Genomic DNA, 24,777 nt, shown 5'->3' with positions numbered 1-24,777 from the left:
TGTCCAGGCCCACCCAATGCACACTTCTAGACATCTTTTAGCCTTGATTTAGGGGCTCACTCTTTTTTCTCTTCTACTTCCATGCTTCCCCCAAAACAAGACCTAACCGGACCATCAGCTCTAATGCGTCTTTTGGAGCAAATATTAATATAAGACCAGGTAGCTGGTCTTATATTAATTTTTGCTCCAAAAGATGCATCCTGGTCTTACATTAATATTTGCTCCAAAAGACGCATTAGAGCTGACTGTCCAGCTAGGTCTTGTTTTCAGGGAAACACGGTATATGGTTTTAATATTTTCTTTCCCATCAGTCTTGCTGTCTACTGGGCTTTTATTATATAAATTTGTGGATGTAGATGGACTATATATTTAAATAAATAGAAACTGCTATCTCCCCAAAAGAACAAACAAATCCTGCAATGTTAAATAAGAACTTAATAATACCTAATCTTTGTTTGTAGTTATTACATGCCACGTACTGAGCCCCCCATCAGTTCTTTGCAGAGGCCAAACTCTTTATGGCTCCAGGGCCTCTGCACATGCTACTCCTTCATCTGGAGCACGGAGCCCAACGTGAGTGGGAGCTTTAGCAGCACTGCCCCTCAACCCCGACGACACACACACACACGGTAAAAACAGTGAGCCTGACAGGCAACAGAGTATCAAGACAGGTTCCCACCTGAGGCCACTTTCCAACCAGATTGTTGCCCTTAGGCTTGGGGATCTGGCAGTTTTGGAGCCTTGGTTGTTTAGGCAAACCACCTAGGCTACAGCCTGCTTACCCTTCAGGTCTTAGACAAACATCGTTCACTCCAAGAGGCCCTCCCCCCAGGGACCCCTCATCCAAATCAGGTCCCTTCAAGGCATCTGCACTTAAGACTTCACAGCTCTATTCCAATCATGTGTTTTATTTATTTTTATCTGTCCCTTCCTTATAAACTTCGTAAAGGCAAAGATTCTGTCTGATTTCCTTACTATACTGCATCTCCTATACCTCACAAAATGTTTTGGAAGTCCTTTGTGCATGCGCCTGTGTGTGTGTGTGTGTGTGAGAGAGAGAGAGAGAGAGAGAGAGAGAGAGAGAGAGAGAGAGAGAGAGAGAGAGAGAGAGAGAGAGAGACGGGGGGAGGGAGGAGAAACGGAGAGAAGAGGGAGAGATGATAAGGCATGTGGAAGAAGAAAATGACAGAAAGGACTTGCAGGCCAACTCCATCCCCCTCCCTGAAAAAGAAGAGGAAGAGGAAGGGATACCCAGCAAGCAGCCCCACCCCACCCTGCCCTGCCTAGGCCCTCAGTCCTCAAGAAGTCAATCCTGGAACCACCCCACCCTCCTCTCACCAAGTACAAAGGAACCTGTTCTGTAATTGGTTTGAGTCCCAAGGCAGAGCTTTGGGGGTGAAGAGCCTGCAAGGTGACGAACACGAAGGTGACCAGATTTTGGTGTCCCAACTGCATGAGGCATTTTGAAATTCACAGCCAAGCAACACTGTGTTCTCTGGGACCAAGTTACATAGGGTGCAACCACGTGGGCTTGAACTCTAGAAGCCTGGGCACTACCTTGTGCCACCTGCTCAACTTTACCTTTGGGTTCTCACAGGGATCAAGAGAGATGGCGCATGTGAATGTGTTTGATAACCTGGAGGGCTGTGTATGGCTCAAGTTATGGCTTCTGTACCTGTTTAGATCTGAATCTGGCAGGTGTGGATCAGGTGTGACTGGACCCGTGTGAAGTCCTCAGAAAGGGGATCCACGTGGGCCCTGTGATCGTCCTCGTGTGGGCAGGAAAACGTTTCCTTAGAATAAATACTGGATGTCAGCTTTGCTAGCTGATTATTTGTTTTGGAGGTTACCCCACCTACTTGCAAGGAGTCGAACTAGCTGCTAGAATGATCAAGGCAGGCATTTTTAGATAAGAATTATCACACAATGATCCAATCGCTGTATGTGGCCATGTAAAACCTGCACCTCGTCATTTTTATGAGCATATTTACAACTGAGGGCTGGTCCCAGGTTATTGCCGTGGTATGTACTTCAGGCTCAGTGGCCTCAAGTCCAAGATGTATGTCGTAGCAACAATATTGGTTTAAAGCAAGACTTTTCAAGAACTTGCAAAACCTGCAGAGGAGCCATAAGGACTGTACAAGCTATTTCTGGCACCATTCACAAATTCATCTGCCTGCCATCAGTGCCTCAGATCCTCTCTGTAATTCTGATCTCAAATCCTATCAGCTCCGTAACTGGTACCTATGGGTCTACAGGGTTACATCCCTGGAATCTGGAAATCAAGCTGCGCTTAAGGCCACACATGATGGACAGGACAAGTTATCTGTACAAGGCCCCAGAGGGAACAGGACATCTCCCTGGTGACAGCCAGAAGAGTAGGGCTTGGAAATTTAATCCAGGCATGCCTGCATGTGAAGGAAGCAGGGGCCAAATTAAATCTCAGAAAAGCTTCTGAACAGCAGGTGTCTCCAGAGTCTAAAAGACACCAAAAGGATCTAGCCCATCGTCACAGCACTAACCAGAATAAAGGGGGACCCACTGAGCAGGTGTGTTCCATCTACCTGGAGAGCTGCTGTACCTCAGTGACATTACTAATATACTACTCGCATGATTCCCTTTGCCCTGTTTCATGCTCTCTAAAGCCTTCAATTCTACTTCCTATGCAGGGGAGAGTACATACGGAGCAGTCACCATGACACCAAGTCTCAGGCCCCTTGGCAGTTATATCTGTCATTACAAATTAATAAATTACTATTTGACTAGGCCTCTAGGGAGTCAGTTTTTTCCTCTCTGAACCTGATCAACTTCGATTTTAGACTTGCAAAGCTAATACCCAGAGCTCAACCCATGAATGAGTATGTAGCCCAAGTACGTGGCTGCGGCAGGCCACTTCACCTTCCACCCACATTCTTCGTTATCTATTGATAATTGGCCACCGCCTTAATATACTAGTCTAGGCCCTTTCATAACCAATCAATGGGGCTTGGAATGGCAGAAAACCTTCTGTCACTGCAGCCCTGGCCTCTGGATGACTCGGTAGCCTCCTAACAGCTTGGTAAATGTTTCTAATAGCAGTAGCTACATCAAGTGTGATTTCAGGAAATGGCAAGCCAGCTTACATTACCCAGAATCAAGATTATTTTCTGGAATACAATCACCTATCCATTCATAAAAATGCATATCAAAAATAGAACAAAGAACAGTCACCATGTCATTTTCTAAATACAGCGTTGCACATGATCCAGAACCTCGTCATGGCATTAAAATCCTGCGTACATCAAGGAGCAACATTCTTATGGACTCGAAGACCCTTTGTACATAACCTGAGCCAAGTTACACAGGGCAGATGTTTAAGCCGGGCCACTGAAATCAATGTTTTTGACATGTGTACATTGTTAGGAAAAAACTTTGTGATAATCAAGTACAAATTTAGAATATAAGCTTGTATTTTAAAATTATTTTTGTATCAAAAAAAGAGGGCCATGTATATAAAAAAAAGAAAGCAGGAATGAAATATACAGGGTTAACAGTGAGAATACGGTGGAAGGATTCTAGCCCTTGATTTTATTTTTGTTTTTTCCAAATGTTCTGTGAATTTTTATTACTTTTATATTGAAATGTAAAATACATTCCAATTTTCTAAGTTACCCTTAGAAGAAACATATGCAACCAAGAAGAATGAAATCAGAGACTACGTGAATATCTTAATTTTCTTTCGTGTTGCAAACAATACAGAAAAAACATAATCACACATGTGGACTGAGGAAGGCTTGCAAATAAGACAGTAGATCTAATAAGACAGCCACTGCCAGGAATGAACTGTGAGGAGTTACCACCAGGCCTGCTGTCTGGGGTAGGGTTGGTTTAACCTGACCCACCTGTCTCCAGAAGTGTCATGAGCAAATTGCCTTTGCAAATCCCCAATGCTGACCACATCCTTGGCCAACACAAGGATTGCTGTTTTGGTTTTGTCAGGTAGCATTCGTTTCTGAGAATGAGTAGAGGACGGACCCCAGAAAAGAAAGGCTGAGGAAGCCTCAGATGCTGACATCGCCAAAAGCACCATGAAAGTCAAGTCGTGAATCTGGATCTTGGAGGAGTTCCTCACCCATTACAGGTGCCCTGAAATTGAACGAGCCTTGCGATGAACACTCCCAATTCCTTCACACCCACTATTGGAACAAAAGCAGCACTGATTTTCATAACAGATGTTTCAAACACCTGAAGTTTCTGGGACAGATTAACTCTTGTCTCGCTATCAAGATCATTTGCATTTGAGTCTACTTCCAAAAGAATATCGAGTTCCCACATCACTACCACCACCTTTTTAGGTCATCTGCCACTCCCACCTTTGAAAGAAAACAAAGCTCCTTGGAAAATACGCTGTAATAAGCAAATTGGCCTCAAAGTTTTTTTTTTTATAAAGACATCAATACTGAGCAATCGGCTCATACCCTTACTTACACAAGGCTTCCTACTACCTGTGGAAATCTTTCCTGAGAAATGAAATAGGAAGGAGCTGGACAGGTTTAATTTGACCCACCTTGTATCCCGAAGTGTAATGGGGGGGTCATGGTTAGACCCCTTTGCAAATCTCTTACAACCACCTTTTGATCACCTTTCTTTTCTTTTTTTTTTTTTTTAATTAGTTTCAGGTGCACAAGACAAAGCAATACTTAGATGTTTATTATTTGTATCCCTCACACTGTGTGAACCCCCCGCCCCCGTCCACTATCCCTCTGACATCGCATACAGCCATTACATTTCCACTGTCTCTGTTCCTAATGCTGTACTCCGCTTCCTGTAACCATATATGTACATATATATACATATACACACATATATATACATATATATATATAAAATTGTAGTTGGCATTCATTATTGTTCAGCTTCAGGTGTACAGTGCAGTGATCAGGCATCTACATCATCCCTGAGGTGGTCTCCCTAATGGGACACGTGTCCATCGGATACCCTACAAAATCTTTACATTATTGATTACGTTCCCCAAATTAATTTTCAAAACCCCGTGGCCATCTTGTGGTTACCGACTATTTTCTAAACCCCTCACCTTCCCCCTTATCCCCACCCCCCCATCTAGCAACCCTCAGTTTTTCCTCTGTCTCCAAAACTGTTTCTGATTAGTTCATTCACTTATTCTTTTCTTTAGATTTAGCATGTAAGTGAGATCACATGGTATTTGTCTTTCTCTGTCTGACTTATTTCACTTAACATAATGTTCTCTAGGTCCATCCCCGTAGTTGCAAATGGTAACATTTCTTTCTTCTTTGACCACCTTTCTTGCTCTTCAATTCCAGACTTTCTGGGAATAAGACGTGTAAATAGCGCCACCTCTGGGCAAAGTGTGTTTCCTCCAGCTTCCTAGCCCAACATCAGCAAGAGGAAATGCCCTCATTTGGGAGCAATGGATCAAGACTGGAGTCCCCTTAGAGGACGAGTGGAATGGTGTACAAGGCCTCCTGGGAGCATTATCAGAGCCAAGGGCATTAAACTGGAATGGAAACGATTAAGGAGTGTGTGGTTTCATCTCAAATGGGGAGATTCTGAGATGAGAAAAGCTGTCAATCAATTACCAGGGGACAAAGCACAATTCCTATTTTGGGGTGTGGAAAAGCCCTGCGTTCTTTGCTGCTTGATGCCTGCTGGGAGAGCACACACAGGGATACCCTGGGGTGGTGGGACAACTGATCTGAAGGGTAACAGGATGTCTGCACCGCTCCATTCTCTGTTCCAGACCAACAAAGCTGAACAGTAGGAATCACGCTGCTCTTTGTACCACAACTTGATCCACTTGTCTGGGAAGAAGAGAATGTGAGGATCAGCCAGGTGCGTGATCGGGCAGTGCTTGGCACACAGAGGCACTCAGTAAACACTTTGTTAATCCACGAACAAAGATGCTGGGAGAAACTCGGGGCCAGGGGCAGTCAGTGCAGCGCCCCCTTACTAGCCTGAATCCCTGGCGCTCAATCACAGCTCCGCAGAGCAGCCCTGGAATGTCCACTGATCCCCCAAATGTCACCTTCTCACTGGGACCATAAAGTGAAGTCTGAAAGACTTCATGACACAGGTGGGTGTCCCTCAGCAAGATCCAAAACCTGACCTAGGGCTATCATGTTATGCCCCAGACTGGGTGCTATCATGCTATGCCCCAGACTGGGTGCCGGGACTAGAGGAAGGAGTCAAGCCACTGTCGCCAATGACCAGATGCTTCTTGTCCCTAAAGGGGGCAGGCGATGAAACACAGTGTTTCTAAGAACAACGCATGGTGGTGCATGTTTATTCTACATCTGGTCACAGCAAATCTCACATACCCAGACGTGAGCCAGGCTGAGGATGCCACGTGGCTATATGCAGCTGGAGCAAACAGAAGACCATCTACTCTGTTGCACACGGCCACGGGCGGAAGGCACAGCTGCCTCACGGGCACTGGGGCCACATTCCCGTCTCCAGGCCCCTGGGACATCTCTAAAGGCGATTCCTGTTTGGAACTCCCAAAATCCTAGGCACCTGTGGGAATCGCGCCCTGGTTCCAACAAGTCCTTCTGAGTCCAGGCTCTGCCACACAGACTGAAGCACTGAGCTGGTGTCAAGGCAGCTTGGGGGCTGAAAAGGAGCCTCGGGCTGGGCCACAGAGCAGGCCTGGGGGCCCTGGGGATCAGGGCCTCCGATCCTTTCTGCGGAGCTTATGTCCCACCTGAGACCCCCGCTGAGCAGCTTTCACCAGGCCTTTGAACTGTCCCTGCAGCTTCATCTTCTTCCTGCAGGGACAAGGAACAGAAGGGTCACATCTCACTGAGAACAGGCGGCCCCCCTTCCCATAATGTCAAAACACGGCTCTCCCCACAGCAGCAGGAATGGAGGAAGAGTGCTGCCCGGTGGTGGTAGCACATGTTCAGGGCAGACCTATCATGTTTAAAAGAGCACTTCAAGTTCACAATACATGTAAGTACCAACTACATGAAGGTGCATGTTAAAAAGTAACAAAACAGGGGCCGGCCCGGTGACTCAGGTGGTTGGAGCGCCCTGCTCCTAATGCCAAGGTCACTGGTTCGATTCCCACATAGGCCAGTGAGCTGCGCCCTCAATAGCTAAAATTGTGAACAACAGCTCTCCCTGGAGCTGGGCTGCCATGGGCTACAGTGTGCTGCCATGAGCAGCCAGTGGCCAGTGTGAGTGGCTGGCAACCATCGTGGGCTGCTGTGAGCTGCTGTGAGCTGCTGTGAGGGGTCGACCAATGACTGGCGACCGACTGCCTGGGGGCGGGGAGCGCAAGGCTCATGATACCAGCACGGGACAAGGGGCTGTGTCCTACACAACTAGACTGAGAAACAACGGCTTGAACCCGAGGGAGGGGAAGAGAGGGGGCGAGGCGGAAGAAAGGGGAAAAAAAGGTAACAAAACAAAACTGGAAGAGACATTGAGCAACTGAGTGGAGAGTGTAATGAGAATAAGGCCCCCCGAGCACAGCTCCCCGCCTTATGCCCCCCACCACCCCTGCACGGCACCATACCTGTGGTTGAGCTTGGTTCGATTCAGGGGGATGTAGGCATAGGGGTCGAGCCGACCTTTCTTCTTCACGTCACCCTTTGCTTTCTGCTCATCCAGAGAAACAGAGTCGGCTAGGAGTACGGGGTTCCCCTCCATCCCCTCCTCTGACTTGATAGGCAGGCCCTGCACAAACTCCCTTCCCTCATTCTCTGCCTTAGGTGACACCAGTTTCCGTGGCTCTGGAAGGCCATCCAACAGAGGCCTGGACTTTAGATGCTAACATGACCTCAGTGTGCCCCTCAGTCTGCTCCATAAAGGTGTCTCTCCAGGACAGTGATGGGCACAGATGCCCCACCCTTTCCCAGACTCTCTGCCAGGAGACCCCTTGCCCCCACCTGAAACTCTTACCTTGGCCTTGTATTCAGCCCCAGGTGTAGCCTTCTTGGCCACAGGACGATGGATGCCAGAGCCTCCAGCTAGAGAAGGAACACAGAAGCCACGAGTCAGGCAAAGCCAGGGCAGCCTCCTCCTAGGAAAAGGCACTGGGCACCTTCTGTTCGGAGAGCTGCTGGGGAGACGGGTCATGGCCGGGGACCTGGCTCTGTCCCTTACCAACCAAGGACAAAGACCTTTCTTGAGAAAGGACTGTCCCCTGATTTGACAGACCACGGGCTCCTCAGACTGACCCGAATCCACAGAGACCTACCAGTGACCTCTGGGGACATACATATTCTCCATTAACATAAAATAGCCCACATGCTGTTTTTGTTCCACTTGTTCTAGGAAAGAACACGCGAAAGAACGCAGGCTATGAAGTCAGACAGACCCGGGTTCAACCAGCTGCCACCTCAGGCAGGTCTACTAATTTTCTGAGCCTCCAAACCTCATTTGTAAAATGAGGCACTATAGGCTTTCTCTCACTCAAGCTTCACATCAACACTGTGAGAACGGGAGCTCTCACTCCACCATACAGACGTGAAAACTGCAGCTCAGAGCGATCAGGATGTTTCCAAAGTCAGTGTCATTTCTACCTGGACGTGAACACAGTTGTGGATGGAATCCTACAATGCTGACTCAGGAGGACTCTGAAGTGACCCAGATGAACCCCCTTTACAGGTGAGCAGCTAGCAGCTCAGAGGCAGCATGACTGGGCAAAGGCCACAGACCTAAGAGCAGCTGGGCAAGCAATCCTGAAGCCCGGCCTCCTGCTGCACCATCGGCTTCTGCACCACACCATCTCGGAGTGAAATAGGTGAGCTGGGCCCCGGCCTGGGGACCACAAAAGGAGAAGCAGCCACAAGGCTCTCCAGCTGGCTTAGGGTGCCATGGAGCTCTGAGGAAACACGGAATCCTGATACTGGGATCAGGCACTTCCCATAGGAGCCCCTGGACCTACACATACATAACAAGGGCTCTGCTGCAAGGGCTTCGGGACAGGGGCCCTGCAGGGCTGCCCTGAGGGGAAGGAGGCAGAGGTGAGGTGACAGAGGCGTTCCCTGGCTTTGGGCAACCACCTTGGTACCTCTAGCAGCTGCTCTGGGGAGAACAGCCTGGGGCCAGGGACGAAGGTACAGGGGAATCCCCTGGGCAGGCCCAGTACTAACCCTCCCACCTGCCACCCTCAACACAGGCCCAACCCGGCCTGACTCAGGACCAGACAAGACAGGCAGACAGCTCCCAGCAGAAGGGGCAGCTGCTAGCGTCATGGAAGGCTGGGTGGGTAGGGAAGAGATGGGGCTCAGGGGTCCCCCAGAGGGCTGGGGGTTCTGAGCACAGATCTCCTAAGCCCCAGGCTCTTCCTCATCCTCAGACCCTCTTGGCTCCCAGCCCACTCCTGAGTGACGTATCAGCCAATCTTTGCTAGTGCCAACTAAGTGCCACCGGGCCGTGTAACCTCGTGGCTCTGCCTGCAAAACCCTGCCTAATGCAGGTGACAGAGTTTCAAAGGTGAAGAGTAGAAGCCTCACCTTGGTACTGAGGGGGCATCTCCAGCTCCTCGTCATCAGGCTCTTTCTGATGCTTGAGCTTCTGGGGTTTCTTCTATAAAGAGGTAAGCACAGTTTGTGAACAGACAGACATGACCATCCGCACTAGTGGTAACAGTAAAAGTAGTCGTAAGCTGCATTAGCGGGAAAGGCCCTCTGCCACGCACTTGATTGCCTACTTACAGATGAGGACACTAAGGCTCAGAGGGGGCAAGTAACCATCCAAGATCACACAGCGAGGCAGTGCAGAAGCCAGGTTCCAGCCCAGGTCCTCAGGGCTGAGCTTGTCTCAGCTGCCCATGCTCTGCCTCTTCACACTGAACTCCCTCCACAGGGCTCCAAGAGCCCATCTGGGCACGCTGACCTCGGCTTAGCCCCAGTCTTCCAAGCAGGGAAAATGAGGTCCCGGCCTCTTTGGAGAGAACAGCGTTACCAGTTCTTTGCCTCATATGAACACCACTTTACCTTCCCCATTAGTCAAACGCTCACTGACTCCCTACTACCCTGTTTCCCCGAAAATAAGACCTAGCCAGACCATCAGCTCTAATATGTCTTTTGGGGCAAAAATTAATATAGTAAAATAAGTAAAATAAGACCTTATTTTATAGTAAATAAAATTGGGTCTTACAGTAAAATAAGACCGGATCTTTAATATAATTAATATCATATAGTACAATACAATATAATCTATAAGATATGATATGATATAATATAATATATAATATACTATAATACCGGGTCTTATATGAAGTTTTGCTCCAAAAGATGCAGTAGAGCTCATTGTCTGTCTAGGTCTTATTTTTGGGGAAACACGGTAAGTGCTAGGCTATAGGGACACAGGAGATAGGACGTACGTCCCATGCTCCAGGGGCTCTCCGACAGGTGGGAGACCCCTGTGCACGTCAGCACAGCTCCTCAACAATGCTACCGTTCCCAGAGCTGTGAGCACAGGACAATGGGACAGGTCACCCTGCCCACTTATATCCAACAGGAAGCAACTCAGCACTTACTACATGCCAGCATCGTGTCAGGCTCAAGGGGGAGAGGTAGGCCTGACAGCAGCCTAGTGCACCGGGAGATCTGAGCCTACAAAGCGACACGTAGGCCAGGCAGAGGGACGTTGTGCAGGAGACCTCCGATCACAGGGCTCACTGCCACACTGTGGTCTGTGCTAGCCACACTGCCTGGGAAATCTGGTCAAACTAGGTTCACGGTCCCCAGGGGAATCCTGAGGTGGGGGCTCCAGGCCCCAACTCTGAGGAGCATTTACTGGCTTAAAGGCCAGGTAGAGGGAACATACACAGGGTACTTTGGGGGAATGGGAGCACCCAGTTCCGTTGGCTGAGGCCTCGCAGAATGGGCTCCTAGTGGAGAAACAGAAACTGGCTGGAAATGGGACGTGGGCTGCGTCACAGAGGGTGATAGCTCAGCTTGTTCTTGGTTCAGTTGGCATCTGGCACCAGCTCTGCCCACTGGCAACTGCGGTTGTGACATGTACCCCAGCATTTTAATGCTGCCATAACTGTGGGCAGAGGAGTAGGATTTAGCAACTGCCACACAAAAAAGCGCCTGGGGATCTCGATGGCAGGTGATGACCTGCCATGAGCCAACTGTGGAGTGTGGCCAGCCCGGCTCCCTCTCGGTGCCTTGAGACACGGCACCCCAGTCCTGCTGTGCCAAACTGTGGGCCATCCTTGGAGGAGCGTGGTCAGCTCTCCCTGGCCAGCAACAAGAGTAGGCTGCAGAGGGACTACAAAGCCACATGTGAAGATGTGCTGTAACAACCAGGTAGGCTCTGGCCAGAAAAGACTTCCAGGAAAAATGCAGTGATAATAAGACTACCACACCACTTACTTAGTGTCATTAAGTGCCACATACTTTACATACAAGCCAGGATTTGGGTTCAGGCAGTCTGGGCCTGGAGACAGACACATTTATAACCCCTATGACCTTGGGCAGGTTACTTATCTTTCATGAGCCCTTCTGGAAAAGAGGATGACAAATAGTCCCCACATCCTCTGAGGATTAGATGAGGTAACTCGTGGAGGCCCTCAATACCCCTCAACGGTGGACGCCCCCACCCAGGTGGGAGCTTACTCCTTGGAGCATGCAAGCCAGCTGTTGCCCTTGCAAACTACATAGCACATGCCCTCATGGAGAGACGAGGGGCTTTGTCTCGTCCTTCTTCAGCTGGACAACCCAGCCAACACTGAAGGAAGCCCCAGGTGCTTCAGAGGGAGCCAAGCTCCCTCCCGCCCCACAGGGTGGTCAGCCTGACACCGGCCCTGGCACACACTCGCCATACCCCATGGACTGCCTGCCGTGTACCTCCTTGAGGCTCCACTGAGCAGTTAGGAAGCAGCGCAGGTGAGCGAGTAAGAAGCCGTCAGCCCCAAGACTTAAGTCTGAGGGCCCAGGCCCCCGTCAGCAGGAATTACTCACACGCCTGACGCCCAAGTCTTCCATCAGGTCAGCCATCTCTTCATCCTCCCCTGCAGCCAAAAGGAAGAGAGGCCTGTGAGCACTCAGGGAGGGCCCCTATTTTCCCAAAGCCCACCCAAATTTCATCCGGCCTCCTCCTGGCTCATCAGGTTGAGGGAGCTGCCAACGCCAGCCCCCAAGTCCTGTATCCATCTGTGGGAGACAAGACCCCTGAACACTGACCCTTTCCCCCTCCCATCCTCCGTCCCAGGGACAGCAGCCCCGGAAGGATGTGGTGATCCCATTTCTGAGGTAAATACAGCTTTCTTTGCGATTCTAAGACAGCCCCAGGTTTCCTGGGGAGCCAGGCACTCCGCAGCCCCACTCCACTTCGCCAGGAGGACTGCTTTATTTTCCTCCTTAGAAACTATTTTTTTGCCCTATATATGCTGAGCACTGTGTGGGGATAGAAAGAAGTAGGAACCAACAAATTGGTTCTACGTTAATAAATTGGACTATGTTAACATTTTACAATTTCTCTGTGTTAAAGGACACATCAAAGACTGAAAAGGCAACCTACAGTATGGAAGAAAATATTTGCGAATGATACATCTAATAAAGGGTTAATATACCAAATTTATAAAGAACCTCTACAACTCAACAACAAAAAACAAACAACCCAATTAAAAAATAGGCCTAGGGGCCAGCCCGGTGGCTCAGGCGGTTAGAGCTCCATGCTCCTAACTCCGAAGGCTGCCGGTTCGAGTCCCACATGGGCCAGTGGGCTCTCAACCACAAGGTTGCCAGTTTAATTCCTCAAGTTCCACAAGGGATGGTGGGCAGCGCCCCCTGCAACTAAGATTGAACACGGCACCCTGAGCTGAGCTGCCGCTGAGCTCCCAGATGGCTCAGTTGGTTGGAGTGCGTCCTCTCAACCACAAGGTTGCCAGTTTGACTCCCGCAAGGGATGGTGGGCTGCGCCCCCTGCAACTAGCAACGGCAACTGGACCTGGAGCTGAGCTGCGCCCTCCACAACTAAGACTGAAAGGACAACAACTTGAAGCTGAATGGGACCCTCCACAACTAAGACTGAAAGGACAACAACTTGACTTGGAAAAAAGTCCTGGAAGTACACACTGTTCCCCAATAAAGTCCTGTTCCCCTTCCCCAATAAAATCTTTAAAAAAAAAAAAAAGGCCTAGATTCATATTCAAATTCAAATTCAAAGAGACAGAAAGTAAAATGGTGGTTGTTAGGGGTGAGGGGAGGGGGAATGGGGAACTGTTTAATGTGCTTAGAGTTTCAGTTCTGCAAGATGAAAAGTTTGGAGATTAGTTGTACATCAATGTGAATGTATTTAACAGTACTGAACTGTACACTTAAAAAAGGTTAAGGTGGCAAATTTTGTTATGTGTATTTTACCATAATTTTGAAAAAAACTATCAGTATATTAAACAAAAAAAAGTATGAACCTGACTAGTTGGAGGGAAGACAAGGTCAAGTAAAGTCAATCAACAACCAAACATCACAAGAAAGCATGGGACTAAATGCTGAAGGCTGGGCAGTCTCCTGGGCTTGCTGGGAATTCTGAGGGAACAGGCATGAAGGCTGAAGGGCAGTGGAAAGGCCACAAAGGACTTGAGCTGGACGTTAAAGAGCAGGGAGGGTTTGGGAGGCAGAAGGAGAGGGGAGGGGTGTTTTCAGCATCAGGAAGGGAGCAAGGAGACAGGAATTTTCAAAGGTGAGGGCAGCAGTGGCAAGACCAGATCAGGAAACAGTGTCATCACATTTTTACCCTGCTGTGCGTGTGGTCTTCAGCTTACTTGTTTCATCTTCACAACAACCCCTGATGTAGGTACTAGTATTATACCCATTTTGGCACAGAGAGGTTAAGTCAATTGTCCACAGTCACACGGCTAATAAGTGAGGGGCAGGGGCAGTGTGAAAGCACTGGTTAGGAGGCTGCAGTGAGTCAATGGTATAGGGACCATGGCAGTGGGGACCAAACGAGAAAGGAAGACAGGTACATCTTAGAAGACCTGGGCTTTTGTGATCTGATGGATGACACACGCAGAGAGGGTGCAGAAGACGAAACAGGACTCGGAGGTGTTACACCTGAGTGGCTCCTAGACAACAGGAGACAATAGAATCGGGGGGTGGGGAGTGTCTGAGTCTGGCTCTTCCCACCTGGGCCTCCAAAAAAAGGAGGAGAAGGAAAGAAACATAACAAAATAGTGACCGACAAAGTGCACTGCACATGGTAAGGAGAAGTGGTGTATTTTGAAAGTTTTGTATGAATTATAGAAGAATCATATACAACATTGGGTTACAACATTAAAAGATTTCTTAATGTGGTCAAAAAAGTTGGAGAAAATCAATAAGTTTGAGCAAGTTGCCTTAGATACGAGCTCCTTAGATCTGTTTTGATCTGCGGTTCTCCAACAAACGGTCATGAATGAGTGAATGAACAAATGAGTAAATGAATGAAGAGGCGAGTGCAGCCGTGGCCCAGACCAGAAACAGCTGCATTCCCAGAGTGGGCGGCGGCCCTACCTTTAGCACCTTCCTCCTCTTCCATCTTGGTGGTGGCAGCGTCATCGTCCTCCTCCCGGATGATCAGCCGGCCGTCGGCACTCACTTTGAAGCCATGGTCCTTCTTCTTGCCGTAGCCAGGCCCAGGCTGTGTGGCTGGCGTGGCAGAGTCGGGCAGTGAGGAGGTGGAAGGCCAGTCCTAACCCACTCACACCCTCATCATGACCGACCAGCCCGGCTGTTCCCTGGACGGGGGTCTGAAGCATAGCGAGGCGCATGTGTGCGGGCAAGGGCTGCCCACGGGCCCACAAGGAAGTCAGCAAGGCCGGCCTGTTTTCTGAGCCAGCTGCTTCTTGCTCACCTAGGACTCGCTGGGCCACCTTGGGGTCCAGGAAGTTGAGGGGCTCATCCCCACCACCCTCCTTCAGCCAGGCCCGGCTCCTCTGCCGGGTCAGCCTCCGCTGCTCCTTGCCCCGGCTCCTTTCCTCTTGCTCACTGTCCTCGTCCTCGGAGTCGGCCAAAATCTCCTCGATGCTGAGGACAGACAAGCCCCACGTCAGCGGGCTCCCAGGAGAGGCGGGGCAGCTGGGCACTGCCTGGGCACACTCCACACCACACGTCTCACCTGTCACCTGTGCCCTGGGCGGGCTCCTCCTCCTCTTCCTCTTCCTCAGCCGCCTGGTTCAGCGCGCGGTGCCTCTTGGCCCGGGCCTCAGCTTTCCGGATGTTGACCAGGACTTTGTGGTATTCCACAGGCAGCAGCTTCTTCACCAGCTCAAACCTGAGGGCACAGTGATGTGCGTTGAGGCGCACTGGCCAGAGAGCGCTACCTAGTCAGGTGTTCAGCCAGAGCCCTTCCAGCCACAGGGGAGGGACCTGCCCCACCCCCACCCCCGCGCGGCCCCTTCTCTGCAGGGTCCCTGTGGTATGGAAACCCTTCAACTGCTCCTCTGCTCCCGCCACCCCACCCCACTCAGTGCACAGACCCAAACTTGCGGATGAACTTGGTGAACAGGTTCCGAAGCTTCATACGGAAGTGCCGCCGCATATCGTCTGACAGCTTCCCAATGGCTTCCATCTGCAGGGTGGAGTATTAGGGTTTTGGAAGGGGGGCCTTCCACCTTGCCTGGCCCCCCACTGCTGTCCAGAGCAGGGACACAGGAGGACCAGGCCCAGCCAAGAGGTGAGGGCAAGAACAGCCCCGTTCCTGCCTCAGCCCTTGGTGCAATCAGGCTCCACAGTCTGGGTAGCGCCCATCTTTCCCCTAAACCCTCCTTTGTGACAATCCCCGACCACCCTGCCAAGACTACAGCTTTACAGTCCTTTGAACAGTGTTTGGCACCTTACATGCATTAGCTCACTTAATCCTTAGAACAATCCGGTGAGGCAGAGACTACCATCATCCCCAGTTTATAGATGAGGAAACTGAGGCACAGAGTTCAGTGGCTGCTAAATGGCCACAAAGGCAGGAGTTAGCCCAGATCTAACTCCAAGGCTCACACTCTGCCCCCAACACCACCACGTTTCTCTTTGTTCTATATGTCTCTTCTATCACCCTGCATTAATCTCTGGCTGAACTGCTCTCAAGCCTTCGTGCAGCCTGGTTTGGGAAACGCGTGGGTGGCAGATATCTGCAGTATCTCATCACCCAAAGGGGCTGGGGGGAAGGGCTTTTGTCAATTCTAATAATTTCAGAACGGATCTCCGCTCTGGCTGTTCTCCCACCTGTGGTCTCTAGGTAGGCTGCAGGCTTTGGAATTGGAGGGCGGGGACAGGCTATCCTGACTCTCATCCGCTCCTCCTTGTCTCGACCTAAGGACAGACTCAAAGTGATAGGCAAGAGGGACCTGGAGGTCTGATGAGACGGAATCCAGGAGGAAGTGGGAAACTGAGGCAGTGGGTGCGGTGGACAGAGGGTTTGAAAGACAGTCCCAGCTTGCTGCACACCTCATGCCTGGCTGAAGCGGGCCAGGGACCTAACACCAGAGGGCTTTTTGGGCCCTTCTGCAGCCCAGATGGGGCTTCCAGAGGAGCCTTCTCAAAACCAGAAGGTCAAAATGCAAGAGGGGGGGAAACGTGAGATGAGGGCCTGCCAGGGAGAGCCCAGTTAGTCCTGAGCTTTGGGTTCTGTTCCCAGGGCTCCTCTCACTAGCACTGTGACCTAGGGAAACCTCTGGCCTCAGTTTCCCTATCTGTAAAATGAGGGGTGGCCCTGCCCACTGGCCTCTGCCCTACAGAGCCCTTGCTTCTGTGGAGGGCCCACGGGGGTGACAAGAGGCAGCCTGGCCACTGTGCCCTTCCCTTGTCTCTACCACGTGGACGTTCCCTACTCGTCCCTTCCAGGGCTCCTGCATGACCTTCTGTTGCACAAGATAGTGTGTAGTTAAAAACATTTGAAATTTGCTGGCCTCGAGACTCACTGGTTCCATGACAGCAGCTCAGAGGCCACGGTGCCACCCACTGCAGGGAAGGTGGGCACTTACCACCAGCTGCACATGCTTGGCCAGGTGTGCCACGTCCATGACAAGCACCGCCACCTTGATGAAGCCCAGCGCTGACTTGACCACATCCCGTGTGCGGGAGGCCAGGAGCAGGCACACGTTTTCCAGCAGCTGCTCTACGGTGCTTGTCCCCATCAGACCTGTGGTGGCCAGAGAGCCACTATCAGAGACACCCAGAACCCCATCCACACCCAACACCTTGCCAGGTCACAAGAGTGGGAGCTAACATTTGGGGACTTTCGTGTGTCTGGCACGGGTCCGGTCACTTTCATGGAATATCTCCTCTGGTCCTTCAACCACCCTACGAGGAGGTGCTATTTTTTGCTCCCATTTTTAGAGGTAAGAGAGTCACGCTGAGGAGACGTGTAAACTTGCTGGTAAGAGGCAGAACCAGGACGGAAATCGGGCATGGGACCTACCTCCTCCGGTCCACTCTGAGAATGGGATGTGAGATAGTTGCTGGGAAGTGGGAGGGCCTAGCTGGGCAGCGAAGAAGATGGGAAGCAGCCGGGCTTGGCTCCAGCTTTTCTTCCTTCCTCTGTCTAGTAGCCACCCTTCTGGGCATTTTCCTACCCCAAGGGCTTCCCAGGCCTTCAAGGAAGTCAGATTTACTTTTAAACTCGAAAAGGAGGTGGGTCAGGGCCAGGATGCTGCAGCTGACCATGGTGACGGCGCCCACAAGGCCAGGGTAGATCAGGATGAGGTAGCGCTGCAGGGCCTCTGGGGGGGAAGAGGGGAGACAAGTTGCACCAGAGCAGAGCCCAGCCCACACACTGCATCTCGGGCCCAGCAGGGCGGGGGATTCCAGCCAGAGAGGAGCAGGCTGCCAGGTCCAGAGCCAGACAGCGCTCTCTACCTTTTCTCTTTGACCAGTGGTTTCAAGGTACTCCCCGCAGGCCTCGGGGCAGAACACCACCCCCGTCCTGCATGACCCAAGCCTCACCTTCCTGGCTTGGGCCAAACCGAAGGAAAGCGTGGCCCATCTCCACCAGCAGGGCGAACGCATTCTTCCGAGCACCCACCGATACCTCCTTGGTACACAGGATCACCTGCCCAGATAGCGCCATGAGCACGTCCTCCCCAGCTGGCCACCCTGGGGTTGGTGGCCGAGGCAGAAGGTGTAGGTAGGAGCACTCCTGCTCCCGGGCCGTGAATCAAGCCCATCCCCACATCCAGTAGTGCCCTCCCCTGATCCTGACAGGCCTTTAGGAGCCACACTCCAAGGAACTCCCCAACACACACACGCACACACACGCACGCACGCACGCACGTACACACGCCTGCACCCCTCACCTCTGGGACAAGGGCAGTGATAAACTCCTCATGCTCGGCTGTGAGCTTCTTCACAATATGTATGAGGCACTTCAAACGGGGCTGCAGGGCAAAAGGGACAATGATGGGGACCCCTCAAAGCCACCCTGTCCCTGAAGCCCCCTAAGCGTCTCCACGTGGTCCTTTCCTGGCGTCCTTTACTTGCCCTCTGGAATCCTTACCCTCTTGGCAGGTGAGGAAGTGGTCCGCAGCGAGTCCAGCAGGGTCTTCTTCAGGTCGTCCAAGTGACTCTGCACGAAGCGGGCCCCGGGGCCCCAGGGACTGGCACACACTTCCTCCAGCACGCGGTAGGCCTTCTTCTGTACCCCATGGGCCTTGCTCTGGGAGGGCACACAGGGAACAGGGATGGGTGAAGAGGGCGAACTGGGAGTCTACCACCCATCTAATGACAGTCCCAGAGCAGTCACAATTAACGGGCCAGCACTAGAGGGGATTCAGAGAAGATGGCCCCGTCTCTTGTGCTCATGAGGGCTGATGAGAGAGCTGGCAGAGTCTGCAGGCCAGAAGCTAACTCTGTCAGGCAGGGATGCTGCGGGGAGACACCGACCCAGAGCTCCGGTCCATTCCACTGGCCCACTTCTAAGTAACGCTCATGCCAGCGAACTCGCAGTGCCTGGAGTGTGCCAAGGCTGTGTGCACGCTCACCTTTGTACTGGAGCACTCTGCTCTCTCTCCTTTTTTGCCTAATTCCTTGTGCTCCCTGCCACTCCCCCTGGACACCTCTCCTGCAGTTCGGTGGCTCTGCCCTGGACTTCCGGGTCGCCTGCATATTCTACTCCAGAGCACTTCTCACATGGTTGGGTAACTGCTTATTAAACTGTTGCAGTGGTGACAGCCACAGCACGTCAGGCAGAAGACCTCGCATGTGCAAAGGCACTAAAGGGGCCCATTATACCTGTGACTCTTAAAACAGCTTAATGAGGCCGGAGTGGTGGCGGAGGGATGAGGGGGGGAAAAGGGGTGATGAGAGTGACGGGAATGAAGATTAGTCCAGGTTAAAACGGCCCAGGGAACAAGCCAGGCAAGGGAGTATGGCTTCGGTTCTACAAGAGGCTTCTCAGCAGGTAAGGCCTGAACACGGCTGTGCATTTTAGTCACCTATATGACAGATGGGCTAAACAGGGTACAAAGGGCAGCCACACCACGAGAAAGCAGATGAAGCCCTAATCTTGGGCAGCAGCAAGGGCTGAAGACAAGGAGACAGGGCCCACCTTTCCAAGGCGGCCCCTTCTGCCACAAGTGTGGCTGTGTGGGGGTCGCAGCCCTGGGGCTCACCTCCAGGTAGGGCCGGATGGTGGAGTACAGCTTGCTGATGGCAGCTTCGTCAGCATGAGGAGCCAAGGCCACGACCAGGTCCAGGACAGATAATCTGCTCAGCAGGACAGGAGACCAAGGAGCTTAGCAAGGGCTAGAGAAGGGCACAGACTACCAGCGTCCTTATGTCTGTCAGCTACGGGGCAGGTGGGAGGCAGGTGGGAGAAGTGAGGGTGAGAAGGACAAGGACCTCACAAGGGCCCATGAATGACAATCATAGCTTGTACCAAATCAAGCTCTCATCAGGTACCAGGCACCATTCCAGGTGCTTGACCAGTCAGTGTTAACCCCTTCACTCCCCACAGCAACCCTGCTGCGGTACTGTTAGCATGTCCCTTGTACAGATGATGACACAGAGGCACAGAGTGGGTAAGTAACTTGCCCAAGGTCACACAGCCTGTAAGTGGTAGAGCTGGGATTAGAACCCAGGCACTGAGTCTCCAGGGTCCTCATCCTTCCCTAGGAGACTATTATGACTCTCCAGGAAGGAGGAGTCAGCCAGGCCTCACAGAGACTTGAGGACATTTAATACCTTGTCTTTCCTGAATTATTCCAGACATAATCCACAGGCTTCTGCTAGGCACACCCTCTAGAACCCTGGGCTGCCTCAGCTCAAGTGGCACATTTTACCTGGTGAAGTCCGAGCTAGCAGGGTCGAGCACCTTCTCACTGGCTTTTTCCAGGAAACCATTCACCAACTGGCAGCCCCAAAGGGATGAGAGGAGGGAGTTGATGAGAGAAAACAGAGCAACGGCAGGTCACAGAACTGCGCCCTCTTCTCCCCACTGACACCCTTCCCCCCACCGTTGTTTAGAAGCCTCAAGCTCAGACCAGCCGCCACCGCTGGTTATCTGGTCACCTCTTCTCCAGGTGGCAGAGGCCCAAGTGAGGCCTGGTGGGTAAGGTCTCGGCATTGCCAATACACCCAAGCCTACACGCGCCACCTCCGTCTACCAGCTCACCTGAGGCTCAGTAATGGTGAGGTAAGTTTTGATGGTTTCCAGCACGGCTCGGCGAGGGGCTGGGGTGTCCCCAGCTGCAACAGGCTGCCCATACAGGTTGAAAAGGATCGGCAGGAAGTTCTTGGCAAAGCGGCTCACTTCAGCACGGTCGGCCTCTGGCAGGAGGACCAAAGTTTACATAAAAGGGGCAGGAGTTGAACCTGCTGGGCTGCAGCCCTGAGGCATCCTTTTGGGGGACCCATGATAGGACCATTGATGTGTGGCTTCTCTGGGATAGGAGAGGCTGAGGCTAGAGCACAAAGAACTAGGTGCCACCGTGGTCTATACTCCTCCACGCCTCCGGTCAACACCAATTAGGTAACTCCTCACAGCTGTCAGCACATTGGGAGCAGGGAGAGACAAGGGGCCATTTTCGGCATCCTTGGATCCCCAGCAGAAGCCCAGGTCCTTGCAAAGGATACCCATGGCTCAGCGGTAAGCCATAACAGGCCAGGAGATGGGGTCAGGGGAACCATGCCATTGCAGCCATCCTCCCACCAGCTCCTGACTGCAGAGCCCACACGTACCTGCTTCGCAGCCCTTGGTGATGAGGGTGCGCAGGGCCTGGCACACAGTGACCCTCAGGTCTGGGTGCTCACTGATGGCTGTGCCCAGCGTCCGTGCCAGCCCTCTGAAGGAGGCAGCCACATCTGTTGGCCTCGTGCAGAACCCAGGCAGGAGGGTCCAGATCTGGGGAGGAAGAGGACAGTAAAGGAGAGTGACACCCAAAAAACTGCACCCCTACACCGTCCAACCCACATTCCAAGTGACCCCTTACCTGCCACTGCAGTGTGTCATAGATCTTGGACTCCACTGTGCTGCCCGCCTGCGCCAGGTCCATTGCTGGAGTGTGACACAAAGACACAGTATGACCCTGAGCACCCTCCTGGCCACCACGACGCATTTTCACCAAAACCAAAAGCCCAGACGAGAATATGGGTGATTTCTTCCCCACAATAGATTGAAACTTCCTGCTGAAAACCTAAAAAGACCCCTATAAAACAAAAAGGGGATGTCTCCCCATAATCTCACTCCCCCGGGAATGGCTACTATCTCTTTTGACTTTCTTATATTTCTTTAAACACACATACACTTTTAAAAATATAAACAGGATTGTACCACACATATATTGTTCTGAAACCTTGTTTTTACTTGACAATTAAGTTGACAACATTTATTGAACAACTTCTACATGCCAGGCTGCATAATGGGCACTTACGTGATTCTTTCATTTAACCTTCATGATGTCACAATTATTGTCCTCATTTTACAGATGAGGAGCAGACCCAGAAGTTGAATAAACTTGCCCAAAGTCACCAAACTGTGGCATGGAAGAGCTGAGATTTGAATCTAATCTGTTCACCTCCCCATTTACTAGACACCCGCACATAAGCTCTCTTTCTTTCTTTACAAGGACCACATTATGTCCCACCGTGGGCTTTTCCATAACTAACTTCGCCAAAGCCCTGTTGAGGGACGCGCAGGTAGTTTCAGAGTTTTTGGTAGGAACATCTCTGCAAACACGTAAACTGCTGTCTACTTGTCTATTTCCTTAGTGGGAGAGGAGGCCAGTGTCTGCCACCACAGGGCAGGCCAGGCCATGCCTCGGAGCAGAGGGGAGGGACAGCCGCCGAGTTAGGCACAAGCACTAGCTGGCCATCTGTTTGGCAGAGGGAGGTTGCCGAACATCCTAAGGCTGGAGTGCAGGACCGGGAGCTCTTCCCGACCCCTTCCAGCTGAGCCTCCAGAACTGCGGGGGGCCCCGTACCTTTGCTCTTCAGGGTGGTAGCCAGGGGCAAGAAGTAGGCGGTGAAGAAACCAAGTCGTGTTTCCCGGACGTGGTCCCGGATGACGGGCAGCAGCCAGCTCCGTGGGAAATCCAGAGTCTCTCTGGGCAGAGGCAGGGAAGGCTCAGTAAGGAAGAGGTGACAGCCTGGTGGGCAGCATACCCAGCAGAAAGTCCCCTGCTGAGCCAAGGAGCCATGCCAGCCTGCGCTGGTCTCTCCTGCTGACTCCTACACAGCACACAGGGAGTTCACCCGAAGGCGTGGACACCCTTCTGGGGGACAGAAAGCCATCTGACCTTCCTGGGGCTCATACAGAAGCCCACCAGGGTCACACTTACTCAGAGCCATCAATCTCCAGAGGCACAGCCTGTAAAACCACCTCAGGTCCCATGCTGGCCACCGCAGCCCCCACTGCCTGGTCCAGAGCTGCTGTGTGGGGGAAGTGGGGGGAGAGGCGCAGGTCACACAGGGATTGGAGGCACTGGAGCAAAGAGACAAGAGACTGTACATCAAGACATGCTCACAGAGCAGGCACCCGTGGCTGAGTCTGAGCCGAAGTCTGAAAGAGAATGAGGTCTGGAGCGTGGGCCCAGGTTAAGTGCTAGGTCAGAGGTCACAAACCAATAAACAAATGCAACCCACTGATGTCTGAGCCCTCCCCAACGCCCTAAGATTAAAACAAATTCTGCACTAGTTAATAACATGCAAAAATCAGATTTTACACACAAATGTACATCTCCAGTTTATCTTGAAAAATGGGAAGGTCTGGCAAAGGCAGACCTGCGTGTGACAACTGGCAAATTAGCAGGCCCTGAGGACCAGCTGCCCGTCCAGACAGAGCTGCACGCTCTGGTTCACCAGAGCCTGGAGTCCCCCTGCGAGGCTCACTCCTCATGGGCCTCTCCTAGGAAGGCAAGTCTGCCAAGTTCATCTCTCAGGGCCCGAGCCAGGCCTCCCGAGAAAGCCGGCCCCCCAAGGCTGGCTCCTTTCTTCCAACCAGCAATGTGGGAGGGGTCAGTGAGGACGGCTCCACAAGGCGGGAGGAGGGAGGCCCGGAGCTGCTCCGCCTGCTGATGAGATGCCTGGGCCCTGGCCCAGAGCTGGGAGGATCACCGATCCTTAGGTGATTTACTCTGGGCCAGTCACCTCCCTGCAACCAAAGGCTGCTTAATACATTACACCCACTCACAGAAAATCCAGAAACTTAAAAAGTAAAAGATAAGGGCTAGGGGTGAGAGAGAATCACATTGGTTCCCTATTCAAAGCTATCAAGTCCAGCCAACACTAGTGAGCATGTTGTAGGGAGGGGGGCTGCTGCCCGTCTTCTTGTTCTTCCCACACTAGTCCAGTCATCTTCCTGGGGACACAGTACTGGGCAACTGCTGTGGGCACTAAGTGTTGGGTTAAAGTGCAGAGATAACAGAGACCCCTTCCAGGGTCCCCCAGTGCAAACGCCCGCTGCCCTGGTCGCAACAGCCCCTCAACGCACCTTCTTCATCACAGGATGGGCCTGCCTCCCAGCCGCCTCAAAGAAGACGCACAGCAGCTGCAACACGGAGCTCCAGGCCGCGTGGAATTTGTATGTCAGGCCCTCCTCTACTGCCCTGCCAAGGAAGCAAGCAGTCAGGGCCATGGTCACGACCCCTGGGCCCCAGCCAGGAAGGCAATGGCTGCCACCAGGAGCTACGGACCATCAGCGGGCCAGTAAGGGCAGGGCCAAGGGGGACAACTAGCATTTATGAAGTGCCCACCCTGCCCGTGCTGAGTTTAATTTACATAATCCTCGCACTTAAAGAGAAACCTGTGAGGTAGGTTATTTGTTCCATATTCAGATGGGGAAACTGAAGCTCAGAGAGATGAAATAACCTGTCAGGGTCACTGTGCTAGTGGCCAAACTGGGCCTCCAAAGCCCACGCTTTGTCATTGTCTCATGCTTTCCTGGCCTGACCCGAGGTGGGATGGCGGGGTAAGAAGTGGTGGCCTGGGCAGAACGGGGAAGCTGCACTGGGGAGGGCTGGTCCTGCCACTGGCCCCTCCAGGCACGTGCACACCTTGGTCGTCTCCATCTCCCAGTCTAGCCCTCGGGGGCTTTTAGGCAAGAATGGCCAACAGGGGTCAATGTGGGGCAACAGATGAGTTATGGGTGGGGACAGTTCTATTCCTGTTTCCCTAAAACTTCACCCCACATGTAGCCATAGGAAATGGGCCTATTCCTCACAAGGAACAGTACGCAAAGCACCACTACTTGACGCTGAGCAGAGACCCAGAGGAGACACCAAGGATCCCAGCCCCTTTCCCGGGACCACCCAGTGTGCTTGATGCTGAGGCTCCTCACCGCCCCCTGGGAGGCTGAGAGTGGGCTGTGGCTGGGGCTGTGAATTGCTCCTCTAGG

The 24,777-nt window shown here is 52.1% G+C and overlaps 1 protein-coding gene across 1 annotated transcript in view; it reads right to left on the bottom strand.

Moving 5' to 3' along the window:
* Positions 1–6,270: 6,270 nt before the first annotated feature.
* RRP12 (ribosomal RNA processing 12 homolog) overlaps positions 6,271–24,777 on the bottom strand; it is a 28,999-nt gene continuing 10,492 nt past the window's right edge. Inside the window, exons 13-34 of the mRNA XM_074339271.2 lie at positions 23,875–23,989; positions 22,724–22,866; positions 22,367–22,488; positions 21,377–21,441; positions 21,126–21,288; positions 20,560–20,714; positions 20,228–20,295; positions 19,559–19,652; positions 18,445–18,603; positions 18,245–18,325; positions 17,895–18,000; positions 17,564–17,671; positions 16,934–17,091; positions 15,437–15,528; positions 15,076–15,231; positions 14,812–14,984; positions 14,472–14,606; positions 11,940–11,989; positions 9,480–9,552; positions 7,921–7,988; positions 7,535–7,617; positions 6,271–6,782 (exon numbers count right to left, since the gene is read on the bottom strand). Of these exons, the coding sequence (XP_074195372.2) occupies positions 6,680–6,782; positions 7,535–7,617; positions 7,921–7,988; positions 9,480–9,552; positions 11,940–11,989; positions 14,472–14,606; positions 14,812–14,984; positions 15,076–15,231; positions 15,437–15,528; positions 16,934–17,091; positions 17,564–17,671; positions 17,895–18,000; positions 18,245–18,325; positions 18,445–18,603; positions 19,559–19,652; positions 20,228–20,295; positions 20,560–20,714; positions 21,126–21,288; positions 21,377–21,441; positions 22,367–22,488; positions 22,724–22,866; positions 23,875–23,989 (2,470 nt within the window). The 3' untranslated portion in view covers positions 6,271–6,679. The remainder of the gene's footprint in view (positions 6,783–7,534; positions 7,618–7,920; positions 7,989–9,479; positions 9,553–11,939; positions 11,990–14,471; positions 14,607–14,811; positions 14,985–15,075; positions 15,232–15,436; positions 15,529–16,933; positions 17,092–17,563; positions 17,672–17,894; positions 18,001–18,244; positions 18,326–18,444; positions 18,604–19,558; positions 19,653–20,227; positions 20,296–20,559; positions 20,715–21,125; positions 21,289–21,376; positions 21,442–22,366; positions 22,489–22,723; positions 22,867–23,874; positions 23,990–24,777) is intronic.

The sequence above is a fragment of the Rhinolophus sinicus genome, chromosome 15, assembly GCF_057876585.1.
Source record: "Rhinolophus sinicus isolate RSI-liver-muscle chromosome 15, RSI-T2T, whole genome shotgun sequence".
Lineage (NCBI taxonomy): Eukaryota > Metazoa > Chordata > Mammalia > Chiroptera > Rhinolophidae > Rhinolophus > Rhinolophus sinicus.
The sequence above is the reverse complement of the archived record's forward strand: the minus strand, read 5'-3'. Positions and strand labels throughout refer to the sequence as shown.